Source organism: Leishmania martiniquensis, chromosome 14 (assembly GCF_017916325.1).
Source record: "Leishmania martiniquensis isolate LSCM1 chromosome 14, whole genome shotgun sequence".
Classification (NCBI taxonomy): Eukaryota; Euglenozoa; class Kinetoplastea; order Trypanosomatida; family Trypanosomatidae; genus Leishmania; species Leishmania martiniquensis.
Genome location: NC_090149.1, coordinates 183,568 through 197,500, shown reverse-complemented (window position 1 = coordinate 197,500; position 13,933 = coordinate 183,568). Strand labels below are relative to the sequence as shown.

General features: G+C 59.4%; 4 protein-coding genes across 4 annotated transcripts; all 4 read left to right on the top strand.

Moving 5' to 3' along the window:
- Positions 1 to 355: 355 nt before the first annotated feature.
- Positions 356 to 1,822, top strand: LSCM1_04855 (uncharacterized protein; the record flags this gene model as incomplete). Its single annotated transcript, XM_067322342.1, has 1 exon — positions 356 to 1,822. The coding sequence occupies one exon, from the start codon at positions 356 to 358 to the stop codon at positions 1,820 to 1,822; it is 1,467 nt and encodes a 488-aa protein (XP_067180115.1).
- A 2,797-nt stretch (positions 1,823 to 4,619) lies between these two features.
- LSCM1_04854 (uncharacterized protein) lies at positions 4,620 to 5,864 on the top strand (the record flags this gene model as incomplete). Its single annotated transcript, XM_067322341.1, has 1 exon — positions 4,620 to 5,864. The coding sequence occupies one exon, from the start codon at positions 4,620 to 4,622 to the stop codon at positions 5,862 to 5,864; it is 1,245 nt and encodes a 414-aa protein (XP_067180114.1).
- Positions 5,865 to 8,821: 2,957 nt separating this feature from the next.
- Positions 8,822 to 10,504, top strand: LSCM1_04853 (uncharacterized protein; the record flags this gene model as incomplete). Its single annotated transcript, XM_067322340.1, has 1 exon — positions 8,822 to 10,504. The coding sequence occupies one exon, from the start codon at positions 8,822 to 8,824 to the stop codon at positions 10,502 to 10,504; it is 1,683 nt and encodes a 560-aa protein (XP_067180113.1).
- Positions 10,505 to 11,655: 1,151 nt separating this feature from the next.
- On the top strand, positions 11,656 to 13,170 carry LSCM1_04852 (uncharacterized protein; the record flags this gene model as incomplete). Its single annotated transcript, XM_067322339.1, has 1 exon — positions 11,656 to 13,170. The coding sequence occupies one exon, from the start codon at positions 11,656 to 11,658 to the stop codon at positions 13,168 to 13,170; it is 1,515 nt and encodes a 504-aa protein (XP_067180112.1).
- Between the last annotated feature and the right edge of the window lie 763 nt (positions 13,171 to 13,933).

The following is a 13,933-nucleotide window of genomic DNA, read 5'->3' as shown; positions in this document are numbered from 1 at the left end:
ACACTTCCCCCCCTCTCCCTCTCCCCCTCCCTTTCTCTCTCCTCCTTTCGTTCTTCGCTGTGTACGTGCCGCCCCACCCCGCCCCCTGCGCGTCGCGCCTGGCGTTCCCAAAGCACACCGACTTCCAGCCCACTCCTCGCCACTGTTGCGGGTCTGCCCCTCAGGCGGAACAGTGGCAGAGGCGCGGCGTTCTCGTACACCCCATCTGGCACGTAGGCGTACGCAAACTGGCGGTCTCGATACGCTCAGCCGCCGCCTGCTTTGCCTGCTCCGCCTCTTTCGCCCTCCTCTCCTCACACCCCATCCCTCGCCCCCTTCTCTGAGCGTCACCACTATTTTTTACAGACGCAACAATATGCACGCCATCGTCGCGCCATCCTGCCTCACGCAGGCACTTCATCTCCTCCTGCTCCTGTGCATGCTGGCACCGGGCATGGTGGTCGTGGATGCCTCCCCAGCATACCTGCTGGCGCACCGCCGAGGTGGCGCGTTTACCTATGAGGCGAAAAGCGACCCTGTCATCGGCATCGACCACTTACTACCGAACGCGTCCTGTAGCTTCCTCTACGCCTTCACCGAGGACATGAATCTCTTCATCAAGAGCCTCTTTTCCAGCTCCGTCATGGAGAGCTTCGGCAATGGCGCGGAGGTGCACAGCTTTGGCGACTGCCGCCTTCTATCCGTGCCTCAGAACGACTGGAACACCACCTACGCTCTTTCAGGGTGCTTCAAGACACTGTTGCACGCTGGCATTGCCGGCGACTGCGTGGCAGAAAATCCGTTCTGTTGCGTGCAGTACTGGCGCTATCCGCCCTCGCTGCCCGACCGTTTGCCATCCGATCAGATCGACCCTCGGCTCATCTTCTGGGACGGCACGAAGGCGGTCAACGGCTTCTACACCAACTTCTCAGACGAGTACCGCTCTCAATACAAGAGCTGCGCACACTTCAGGCCGTGGCCACAATGCGCCTGTACCTACGTGGCCAATTCTACGCTTGCCGTGGACGCCAACGGCGAATGGCGCTACACCCGCCGCTACATGCCCTTTCTCACCTACATCGAGCACCGCGTCGACAACCCGACTGGCAGCGAAGCCGTTCAGCTAACATTGTTGGAAGCCGCGGCCGCTTCGGCGTGGGCAGCGGCCCACAAGTTCGGCAAAATTCCACTGGTGGCCCCGATAATCCTGTCGGCGGGTCTCGTCGTCGTCCTATTCATCTTGCTCCTCCTCATGTACTTGTGCGGGTACAAACCTGCCCTGAAGAAAGAAGAGGCATTGCGCACTAAAATCGAAGACTTGCAGGCGCAAACGGCAGCAGCCGAGGCGAAGCTCGCCGCAAAGCGTCGTCCCCATCCACGCTCGTCCACCTCCTTCGCTCAGATGTCACAGGAAAGCTTTGTTGCCTCACCGAAGACGACTCCGAGCCCTTTGAAGCATAACTGGATGCCCTCACACAACGCCAGCTTCAAATCTGTTCAGCCTCATGTGCTTCCCCTCGATCCGCAGCAGGAGCCATGCGTCCATCCCGTGGCGTCGGTCACCAATCCAGGCATTCTGTCGCCGCAGCAATTGCGTGGCAGCTTTACGGCTGTGCGCAGTAGAGTTGACACGGAACACCAGCATCCTTCCTCCATGGCGATCAGTGCGAGCAGTAGGATGGGCAGCCCTGTCTCCGCCTCCGCATCAGCATTCAATGCGATACAGGCAAGCTCGATCGTCAAGCGCTCGCCAAGCACAGCCTCCATGCGATCGTCAACGATGCGGCAGTCTCCGCAGGGATTCCAGAACCCGCTCATTGGGCGGCAGACCTTTGGTGAGTAGACACGTACGTCTCTTTGAGCCCCCCTCCTCCTCCCCCCTCCTCACACACACAGGCACGCATACGAGTGCAGAAAGCACACCACTTGCGCGTACTCATGTATTCACAACGGGAGAGGGGAAGGGGGGAGAGAAGAAATGCGGGCGCGCTCTCCCGCCACTTCGATTTCCTCCCACGCAGTCACCCCCCCTCATACCGTCCTCTATCTGCATGTATGCTTCGCATATATGCACGTATAATAGCGCACTAACTTGAGCCCATCTCGATTGCGCCACAGCCCCCCCCTCAACCCACCCTCCCTTCATCGTTTCCTCTCCCCTTTGTTTACCCCTCTGTGCCTCACTACCTGCGTGCGTGCCTCGAATGAGTGTATGTGTGTGTGTGTGTGAATTGGCTGGAGCGCGCTCCCTCTCGTCCTTTCGCGCTTTAGGTTGTAAGTACCCCCGTTAGGTGTGACTGTCGCCACGCCCCCTCCTCCCCCGCCTCACCCCCTCTCCCTCACCCTTTTTCTTTGCGGTACCCTTCGACGGGTATCCTACACCCCCTCCCCTCTTTCCCTCCCATGCCCCTTCATGGGGGTGTTTATGTGTCTACTCCGCTGCTCACGCCATCCTCTTTTTCTCTGCATGTGGGTTTATGTGCGTCCAGCCCTCGCCTCCCTCCCCCACCCCCCTCCTCGGGGCCCCACCCCGTCCTCTATGCATTCCGCGCGGCTTCTTCAGCAAATGTTTCGAGGGAGTAGATAAGGCAAGCCGGGAGAAAAGGCGATCGATCGCTTTTTGTGCGTATGCGTTGAGGTGCGTCTCTCCGCCTGTGTGTGTGTGTGTGTCGGGGGCGGGGGGCGAGAAGCTCTTTTGGCAGTTGTTGCTGCCTGTTTCCCGCCCCCCCCCCACCATCACCCGCCCCCCTCCTCCTTGGACGTCATCTCCCTCATCCTCCTTTCGACGCGCCTTCCCCCCCCCCTCTCTCCGCTCGCTCGCGTGCTCTCCCTTTTCAGCTCCGGTCTGCCAACTCCCCTTTCTCCTGTGACGCTGTGTGTGTGCTGAACTGCGTCATTGAATTCAAAGGCCTTTTTTTTCGTATGTGTATGAGTATGTATCCATTGGTGTGCGTGTGTGTGTCTAACTGTCTCTCCAGATTGACCGTTGCTCGTTCTCTTCTTTGTTGCCAAGCGGAGCCGTACGCCTCTCCTCGGGTGTGTGGCACATCTTCACACATCTATCGGTGTATTCTTGTTGTGTCTGTGCGCCTGTGCTCGCATGCTTTTGGTCGATGCAACGGCAGCCCATCTCCGGTGGCTTCTTCTGGTTCGTTTTTGTGGGAAATGTGCTCGTTTTCTTCGTGGTCGCCGTGTGGATGTCGTGGTGCTGCTCGCCTCTTTTTCGGTCTCTCCCCCTCCTCGTTGGTGCCGTCTGTGCTCATGTGAACGGTCTGCGCTAGAGCGCCTGTGTGTTTGTGTGTGTGGCCGCCTTTTCGCGCACGTAATATTTGCTTACCACATTCTTGTTCGCCATTACCTCGCCCTTCGCCCTCTTTCCCTCCCGCCTCTCTCTGTCATCACCGCCACTGGCTTACGCCTGCTCACACACACACACACGCTTTCGCCCGTGTCTCTGCTCCACGATGAGTGCGGCGGCGTATATTATTTGCCCATTGTTCTCCGATCATCTCGTTTTCGTCGCGGACGAAAGTATTGGGCACTGGTGCGTTGATACCGATCTCCTCTCTTGCTGAAAAACGCCTACCGATGCTCTTTTCCAACACCCCAAGCAACGCAGCCATGTGATAAACGTGACGGCCTCTCTGAATGTCCACGTGCAAGCACGCTCACGTGGAGGGGGAGGGAGGGGGGGCAGCTGCCTCTTTCTCTCTACGCACGTGAACTTGAGGTGCCTCCACACCCGCTCTCGCGTACGGCACGTATGAGCGTAGAGTTAACGGGCAGTATGCTGCGGTGTGCCATGGGCCCATGTGAGAGCATCTCTGGGCAGCGGAGGCCATTTTCCTCCAAAGTGACCTCGGCAGCTCCCCCACACCACCACCACCACCCCCTGTGCCTCATGCGCGCACACCTCATCAGCGCCAGTTTATCTCTCTCTCTCCGTGCTGTCGGCTCTTCCGTCTCTCTCCCTCTCGCTTGTCAGTGCGGGCCTTTCTTTTTCGTGATTACTGGTGTGTCACGCCTGAGCTCACCAACTGTCCCCACTGCGCACTCGCAGTAGGCACACACATACGCGCGCACACACAAAAACCGGTGAGTAGCATCCAGAAACGTCTGCACACGATCCTCTCATCACAGAGGGCTTGTTGGATACGTCATTGGCTGTGCCCCTCGCCTCTGCGTCAGTTGCTCTGTGTGTGTGTGTGTATATATGTCTTTGCGCCAGCTCACGGGCTTCTAAAAAACTGAAGTTCTGCACGCATGTCCACGCACGCGTCCTCCATTTCCTCTGCCCCCCTTCACATCTCTTCCACGCTCCCCCGCTGAGGCTCATTTACAGCCTTTGTGCAGAAGGTCTCTCGGCGCGCGTCGGCGAAGTCTATCCGGGGCCCCACCCCTTCCGTACACGAGCAGTCCATCTCACGCACATACACGCGCCTCACAATCCCCCCTTCGTGTCTGAGTGTGTGTGTGTGTGTGTGTGTATGTGTGAACGGGGGAGGGGAAAGGAGGAGCGGCTAAAAAAAAGAGAGCGGAGACGGTGGACAGTGTGCTTTTACGTTTTTTCCGACGCCCCCTTTTTTTTCGTCCTTTTCGCTGATGGTATTGTGTGTTCTCATCGGCGCAGCGACGCCGCAATGCGCGACGGAATGACGCCGTACGCGTGCTGCACCGCACAGCAACCGCCCTGCGGGTTTCTCCTACTGCTTCTAGTCGCAGTAGTGGGCCTGCACGCCGCGGCACTGCTTCCGTCGCGTAGCCTTTTCCTCGCCCGCGCTGGCAGGACCTACAGCTACACCATGTACACCGGCAGCGCGGTGACGAGTGAATCCCTCCTCACCGGGCCGACCACGTGCCCCTACGTCTTCTCTGAAGGTATGAACCGGGCCGTTGTGGCCATGCTCAACGGGTTCCTCGCTGCCGCGACGTCGAACGTCAGCGCCGTAGGTGGCGGCTTCCCTACGTGCATTGACAACAACTTGGCGAAGCGTGGCGGAACGGCTTGCTTCAAGTCACTTTTGGCCGCCGCCGCCCCAGCGGACTGTCCCGCTGCGAATAGGCTCTGCTGCCCGCTGTTCTGGCGCGTCGAGAACCAAGATCTGCACACCACCATGGCCCAAGTCAACCCGCAGACAATCTTCTGGAACGGTGCAACGAGCGTCAACGGCTTTTACACAAACTTCTCGCGGTCGTACCTAGACGCCAACAGCAACTGTGGCACGCCCTTATTCAACACCACCTCCCCCATCAACCTCGCCATGGACGCGTACGGAGAATGGCGCTTTGTCCATCTCGTGACCGCCTTCACGCTTCTCGAGACCGGCGTCGACCCCGGTGCGTCGGGCGCGACTCCAAGCCTCGGCGAAAACCCTCAGAGCGCCATCCTGAATGCGGTGCGGTTACAGCAGCCTTTCCAAGCGATCATCATGTACATCGCCGGCGGCGTGGATGTGCTGCTGCTGCTTCTCCTCCTCTTCTTTGCCGCGTACACCTCCTACAGCATCTATCGGCGGGAGGTGCGGGTGCGGGAGTATCAAACGCGCACTGTAGACGTGGTGTCGCAGTACCACAAAAGGAGGGCGTGGGCCGTTATCGACGAGCTGGAAAGCTCGCAGGAAAGGGGTAGCAGCGAAAATGGTGTTCAAGGCAACAAGGAGCAGCAGCGCCCCGTCTCTTCCCGTAGGGCTGCAGCTCTGGCGCATCCACTGGCGCTCCAGCCTGAACCACAGCTGCCAGGTACTCGGCGGCAGGTTTCTGCCTCGCCGAGCAGCTCGCAGCCCCAGACGCTCACCCACGCGATAGCACCACCAACGCATCCACAGCACCCGCAGCAGCTGTACGGGCAGACCGAAGCAGAGGAGGGCGATGCGGTTGACTTTTGAATTCGCGAAGAAAACGGGCACAATGCGTTCGTCGTCCTCCACGCAGGAGCGCATTGTGTCTGCTGAGTCACCATGGCGAAGATGTGTCGACAGCGCACTCGGCAAGGGGACGAATGTGAAAGAAGCGAATGCAATGGAGGCAAAGCCTCCCTCTCCCCTTCCGCCGCGTTGCCATTCATGATCGCTCCCTTTCCACCAACGTATATATATATATGTGTAAATCGTGGGGAGGAGTCTCTGCGTCTGTGAGACCGATCGAGTCCACCCTTTATTTACGTCATTCGGGCTTGTCATATACATATATATATATGCAGGTGTGTTGACGACAAATATCCCTTCTCCGCCCACCCGCGCACACGCACAAGTATGTGTTTCTGAGAGGGAGGGGGGGATCAGACCTTTCGAAGAAGGCGTTTCGAGCATGTGATAGAGTCTTGGGCTGCACACTATTCTTGCACTTTCCCGGCGACCACACGGCCTGCGTGTTTGTGTTTCGCGTTTCATTGTGTCGTCCACGTTTTTTTGTTTCATTTCATCGCTTATGCTACACAGCTTCTCCCTTCTCTCCATCCCATCCGTTCCTCTTGCAGACACCCACGCGTGCACCTACTGGGCAATGGTGTCACTGCTGACCCTTTTAGTGTGTGTGTGTGTGTGAATGCGTGGATGTATTCGCCCGTATGTGGTTGTGTTGTTCGCTCCTCCTTCGACCCTCGTTAGGTTGCTCTTGTCCCCGCATGTGCATGAACGGCAGCCCTCTCTCTTTCTCCCCCACCCCCGCATTCCTCATGTGTGTATGTGTATGTGTATGTGTGTGTGTGTGCGCTTCTACGTGTATCACTCTTGTGTTTGTGGAAGCCAACGCGCCCGCCCCTCCTCCCCTGCTCTCCCTCTGCACCGCCCCCGTCGTCCTCTCAGCGTCAAGATGAGGATGCAGAAGGTGCGGAGGCGATGCAGATATCGCAGCGAGAGCGTGCGCATTGGGACTCCTGCATGATGTGCCGCCATCGCTGCTTCTTTCCATTCTATGAAACCCTACCCCCGCCTCCTCTTGTGTTCGTCTCCGATAAATAAGAGCGAAGAGAAATCGGGCAAGAGTGGTGCACGTTGGCGGCCTCGTGCATTCCTGTGCTCCCCCTTTTGCTGCTGTCGCCACGCAGGCATCGACGTCCTCCGAGTGGTCATGTGTGCATGGAGGAAACTCTGCCCATGCGGAATGTCATGGGTGTGCTTTATGAAAAAAAAGGTGCGGGGGGGAGGGAGCAAGCAGTACCCCCTCGGCTGGGGGTCTATTGCCTGCAGCTCGAAGCTGAACGTCTTCACTCTCTCTCACGCTTACACTTTCAAGCGGTCTTAGCCTTTTCCTGTTACCTGAGGGGATGCATCATGCAGCGTGGTCGTTGACCGCCCACCCGGCTCCTCTCTTAATGCCGTGCCTCACAGGCATTCGCGCGCGACTTCTTCAACGCAGCTTTTCATGCTTTATGTATACTGCTCTCTGATGTGGTGTGCATGTCATGTCTGCGCACTTCTCTCTCTTTCTTTCTTTCTCCCCTCTCTTCATTTGTGAAGCAGTCGCGCTCACAGAGTCACCGCTTCATCCTATCCCTCCCTTGGGATTTTGTGTGGGGCTGGGAAGACGCCCTGCCTTCCCTCACAACCAACACAGACCCGTGCGCCAACCCCATGCCTGTCGTGCTGCCTCTTCGTCTGTGATGCGGGGAGCACATCGGCCCTCTACCCCTTTTAGTTGCTCTCGTTGCTCGTCTCGCTCGCTCGCTCTCTCTCTGTGTGTGTGCCCCTCTCCACTTTAACGCCCAAATGGCAGCTGCCTGCTCATCTTTTTCGGTTCAAACAGGAATCCTCTGTGCGCTGCGCGAACGGCAGAGAAGGCAGCCCCTCTGCCCACACCAGCCCTGTTGCCTCGACAGCCGCATTATTCTAAAGCAGGCCACAGTCAGCGTGGTGCGGCACATCCACAGCGGAGCGTCCAGAGGTCTGAAGTGCACGTGGAATGGGTCGAAAAGGCGCGGTGAGACGCAAACCGGGTCAGCTCCCAAAGTGCATGGGGGCAAAGCGCGCGGCATTCCCTAGACTTGGCCGGGGGGCTGATGAGGCACAGATGCCCGAAGCATGACGGGAACGCACCGGATCACGCCATGGACTCTCCCCTCCCTCCCCCCCACTCCCATGTGGGGTGTCCCAGTGCCATAGTATGAAATGCTGCGGCTCGGGGCAGGTGAGTGGGATGGGCATTCATGGCACACAGGGCAGGGTGCAGGGTCTCAGACGGCACTGGTCTAAGCCTGGTACACTCCTGCAAGAGCTCAAGCGTCAAAGGCCCGGACCACCTACGCACACACACCTAGTAGTGGCACAATTGAGGCGGCCGCTTCGGGCCGTGGAGTAAGACCCTGAGCGTGCGCGCGCTTGGATCGAGGGAGGGAGCCTGCCCAGGTTCGTCTTGCGTCGACCCGCGCAGTGCGAATGCCGGGAAGGCCAGGAAAGGGGCTCGCTAGAGGTGCACCCTGGTTGAACGGCAGACTGTGTTCGCCCTAGAAGACACGGATTTGGCCGTGGTGCAAGCAGAGACAGGTGCGCTGCGGCTGTGTGTGTGTGTGTGTATGCGTACGGATGTGTGTGTCATCGTCGGTGCGCTCGCCCACGCAGTGGACGCATTGCACAGAAGCACAATCTCCTCTATTCGGGCCGTTGCGCGTCATCGTTTATCCCTTTTTTGCGTGTCTCCCGCCCTCTCTACCCCCTCCTCCCCACTTCCAACGTGGGCACATGTGCACGGTACGCGCAGAGAAGCGCACGGCTGCTGAGACGGGTTCCCGCCTCATCTTCCAATGGCGCAGACCGCACTTCACCATCTCAGCCCTCTCCCCTTCCCTTCCTAGCCGTTGACACACATATATGCACCAACACACAGGTACGCGTCCGTGCACTCGGCGATGATCTCTGGAGCGTCTTCGAAGCCCGCTGCGGGCGATCGTGACATCGTCCTTCCACCTGCGGCCGCGTCATCAGATGAGCGGCGGCCCAGCTCGTTCGCGGCGGCGGCCGCCGCCGCCGCCACTCCTGATGGCACCACCATCGTGTCGAAGCAGCGTCGCAGTACCTTGACGAGTATGAGGCGCACCATCACAAAAGGGCCGCGACTTCTCGGTCATCGTATCAAACACTTCCTGAGAGATGATTTGTACATCGACGTCCGCTACCAGAAGGCGCCGGCAAATGTGGTAGCCAGGGAGCTGGCGAGCCTCGAGGTCCTCGCGGTGTACCACCGCTGGCTGCGCGGCGTTCAGGCGATGCTCTCCATTGCCGTCTTCATTCTCTCACTCCTGAGTGTAGGCAAGTCAGCGACTCTGGTGAACAGCACGATTTTTGTCGTCTCCCAGGCGACCACCCTCGTCATTAGCAAGGCATATCACGTCAAGGCGCAGCTCTCTGGTGTGACAAATCTGCTCTTCGAGCAGCGCAACATCTTCACATCACCGCACTTTTTCCACATGGTGGTGGAGCTCGTGCTGTGGAACATCCAAACCCCCCCTATCGTCCTGGTCGGCAAGCAGTTCTTTGAGCTGCTAAACTACTTCATCTTTCTGCGCCTCTACTCTGTCGTCGTGTACCTGAACAACGCCGTGTACGTGTACCGCACCTTTTGTCGCGCCATGTCCGCTATCAGCGACCTGCCCCTTTCCACCTCCTTCCTGATTCGAACGGGGCTTCTGCACCACAAGACGCGCGTTGTGGTGACGGTGGTGGTATTTGTATGGTTGACGGTCGGCTGCCTGTTCGCCCGCACACAGCACCTCTCCCTCGGTGATGCCCTCTGGTTCTCCTTCCAGTCGCTGGCGACGTTGGGGTACGGCGACATCACCCCCTCCACGCTCTCGGGCCGCGCCGTCGTCTTCACCGCCTGGATCTCGAGCTACGTCATCATGGCATTCCTCATCATCACCCTGTACTCACTGCTGCAGGCGTCAGACCGGTCGCACAACATGCTGACGTTGATGGAGTGCCACGAACTCGCGCACCGCCTGCGCGGCCGCTCTGCCCGTGTCATCCAGATGGCCTGGCATTTCCACAGGGCACGAAAGGTCGGGCCGCATGCACCGTCCTTGAAGCAGAGGATCTACATACTGGCCTTATCGTGGATCTTGACCCACATGATCGCCGCGCTGCGCCGCACACGTCAGCAGCTGAAGGACGCGGAGCGCTCGCTCCACGAGACGAAAATTCATCCCCTGACGGGGCTCTCGGAGTATCAGTATAATGCGTACCTGCAGCTCAAGGAAAAGGCGGCGCGGCAACTGCAACGCATAAAGGATGTAGATCGCGTGTACCTCGCCTTGCGTGACCGTGATGTGCTGGCCTCATCTCTTTCGCGCCGCGACATCGAGTCTATTATTGTTCTCCCGGGTGACTTGCTAGAGCCCGTCGGCACGGCGCAACAGGCATCCTCGACGAGTAGCGGCGGCACGGCGGCAGCAGCGGTGACGGCAGAGATAGCGCAGTGGAGTGACCGGGTTGCGCAGCTGGAGAAGAAGTGCGGACAGCTGATGGAGGTGCTGGAAGCAATGGGCGCTGTGGCGGAGACACATCCCCCCAGTATGTCTGTGTCCCAGGCGTGATGCATACGGCGGTAGGGGTTCGATCTGCGGGAGGCGTGGAAGGGGGGTAGGTGGAAGGAGATTCCGTCGAACTGTGGCGCGCAGAAAGCATCTGAGAGGGGAGGGAGAGGGAGCTGGAGGAACGGCAGCGCGCGCGGCACGCAACGAATCAGATCCTCTTCCCATCCCTTTCCCTCCGCCGCCGCGTCGCCCCCTTCTGCTACGCGTTCTCCACGCAGACGCAGATGCGATGATGGTCAACACACACGCACGCGCGCATCGTCGCGTATTTCCTTCCAGCGTCTCTCCCTGCTTGGCGTATGTGCGCACTTTTCTTGCTGATCTTTCTCTTCTTCGTGTGTGTGTGTGTGTGTGTGCTGAGGTGTCATTCGCGTTTCAATGCGAGGCGCTTTAGCGTCTACTACCGCATGGGCGAGGCACAAGAGGCTAGAAGCGGCAGATCTGGTTACGTGCAGCGGTACCGGGCGGACGCCATGCTCGGCTCCGTCACATCGTGCCTCTCGCGGATGTTACCGTTGTGGTGAACTTTGGCACGTCGTCCTCGAGGCGCTGTCCAGAGATGCGCCACCCACCCACCCCCGCCCTTTCCCTCGGCAGCGCGTGCGGGGCGCATCATTGGCTCCTAATACTCTTCGTCTCGTCCTCCTCTCTCGGTGCTGCGCACACCTTCGTGTGCCACACCGCATTCCCCCCCCTCTATGCACACCGGCCTCCGGCTGTCCGAACGCACTTTCGCCTGACGTTTTCACCGCTTTTCCGTTGTCGTTGTCCCTCGGCGTGTGTGTGTGTATGTGTATGTGTCGACTGTATTCGCGTCAGATGACTCTCCGGCTTTCGAATTGCCTCCCCACCCCCCTCGTTTGTGCTAGTGCCGCCGACCCACCAGCTCACACATACCAAGCCTTGCCCCTTCCTCGCCGTGTCAGATTCGGCGTCCTTCTCTTGGCTCCATAGAGGAACAGACGAGCATCATCACTCCCTCCTCGAGGAAAGCCGCAAAGGTCGCTAGACAGCGCTCTGTGAGGGAGCAAACGAGCGCAGAAGGGGGGGTGCAGCGGCACATCAAGCCTTGCCTAGCCTGAGAGAGGGAAGTACACGGAAGAGGCGACACGTCGCGTACAAAACACAAACAAGCAGGCGCAAGCATCGCGATGGAGCTTCGAGCGCGTGTCGAGAAGCTGTCGCGGGCGCAGGCTCCGACCGCCGTGCCGCCCACATCGAACCCGATGACTCAGCGTCTCGTTTCTCTCGAGCATGCCCAGATGGCCCACCTGTGGTTCAGAGGGGCGATGTCCTTCCTCGCCTTTCTCTGCTATATTCTTTCCATCTTCCAGGTGAGCGGATACGCTGCCAACACGGTGTTGCACGTCCTCATTTTGGCTCTCTCCTTGGCAGGAGAAGTGTGCATTGTCTTCGTCTACCGTATCAAGACGCGCTTTGCGGGTGTGACCAACCCCGCAAGTGGCACCGTGAACCCGCTGCACTCCCCGTACCGGTCGCTGATGGTGTGTGAGATGCTGGTTTGGATCATGATGGCCCCGCCTGGTGTCAAGAGCATGGCCGCGTGGGCTCAGGTGCTGGACAGCTTCATTGTGCTGCGCTCGTATGTATACGTGCTGTACCTCACACGTCTCTCCACTCAGAGCGTCTTCAAGCGCGCCGTGGCGTCGCTGTGCGGGTATCGCTTCAACACCCTATCTTTGTTCCGCCACGCATTCGTTTCACGGCACGCCATCTTGACCGCGTGCGGTTTTACCGGGGCGTGGCTCGGGTTAGCGCTTCTGTACAGCAAAGGTGAGGAAGTCAGCTACGCAGATGCCGTGTACTTCTGCGCCTCCACGATGGGCTTCGTCGGTTACAGCGACGTCGTCCCATCGACGTGGGTGGGGCGGTTCACGGCCTTCCTCGCCTGGTGCCTAGGCCTGCTCATCATTAGCTGGTGCGTGAGCCTGATGCATGTGCTGATCTGCGTCAGTCCGGCGGAGCGCAACCTGTACACGCTATTCCGCACCAACAAGCTGTGTGCGCAGGTACCGGATGAGGCAGCCCGCACCATCCAGCGTGCGTGGAAGCTCTATGTGGCGAAGCGAGAGAAGCGCAACCGCCTCTCCATCCAGTTCAACGCGCTCCTGCTGAGCAGTCAGGCCTGCCGGTTTCGCTCCCTCCGCCGCCAGTTTGTCGAGGCAGAGGTGACGTTCATCCGCTCCACCAGCACCTTTGATGACTCACTCACCACGCTGAGCCGCCACTCCTCTCTTCGCACCACTCCCGCCGGGTCCCCGCGTTCACCGGTGAGCATGGCGCTCAGCGCCGGGAGCGGAACCCCCAAGAGCAACGCCACCCGACGCTCCTTCTCGCTCTTCAAGGAGGTGAAGCTGAAGTCACCAAAGGTCTTACCGTTGCCCTCCAAAGCAGATGTGGGGGCAGGACACAGGGGTGAGGGGCCGCTGCCGAGCCCCTCCTCACCACTACAGCCGCCTTTGGAGCCTCGCAGCCTTGTAAGTCAGCCGCCGCTCACGAGCAGCAGCAGCACCGGCGCTTTGGAAGCCGCAAAGGACCTCACCGCGAGGCTGAGTCGCCTGGATGAAACCCTCAGCCTGCTGATTCGAAAGGCTGAGCGGATGGCGCCAAGAGTGCTCGCCTCCTCTACCGAAGTGGCGTCGTGAACCGCCGCGTGGATGGCGAAGCATCTATAGTCGCCCATGCCGGTCTTTGTGCTTGGGGTATCTTGCACTCCATCGCTCCCCCTCCTTGAGCAACCGAATGAGAAAGAGGTTGTGCGGCCCCCCCTCCTCCCTCCCTCCCCTCTTTTTTCTTCTGCCTTCCTCCGCTTTGCTTTGTGCCTCGGCACCCCAACCCCGTCTCGGGGTCCTTTCTTTCCTCTGCTGCCCTCTCCTTTCGCGGAGCGTCGGGCCTCCGCCGCAAATATCCCGTCAGTGCCTCTCTCCCTCCTCGGCGTGCAGGTCGCAGGAGGGTGTCCGTGCGAAAGAGATGGTGAGAAAGAGAGAGAGAGCTGCGCGTATGCTGTGTGTGTGTGTGTTCCCCTGTTTTTGTCCTGTTTCCTATTTTTCTCGAAGGGGGGGGAGGGGCTGAGCGGCGGCCATCGCCCGTTTCTTCCCCGCGTTTGCTGCCTCGCTCGTGCCTTGCGTGGAAAGGTGCCTGCCTGTGAAAAATTCGTTTCAGCGTGCGTCGCGTATCGAAGGTGTCGGTGATTCCGTGTATATGTGCGCGTGCGGTTGTGCGGTGCAAGTCCTCTGAGGGCAATATCGCAGGCCGCAAGAGGGCGCTCTCTCTCTCTCGACCCCCACCCCTCAGACCCTTTCGCGTGCCCACGCCTCCTCGTTCGCTGACTGTCTCAGGCACCAGAGAGTCTTCTACGTTTCAGCCACGCGGCGCTGCGTCTACGGATAAGGGAAGCACAAACGAGCA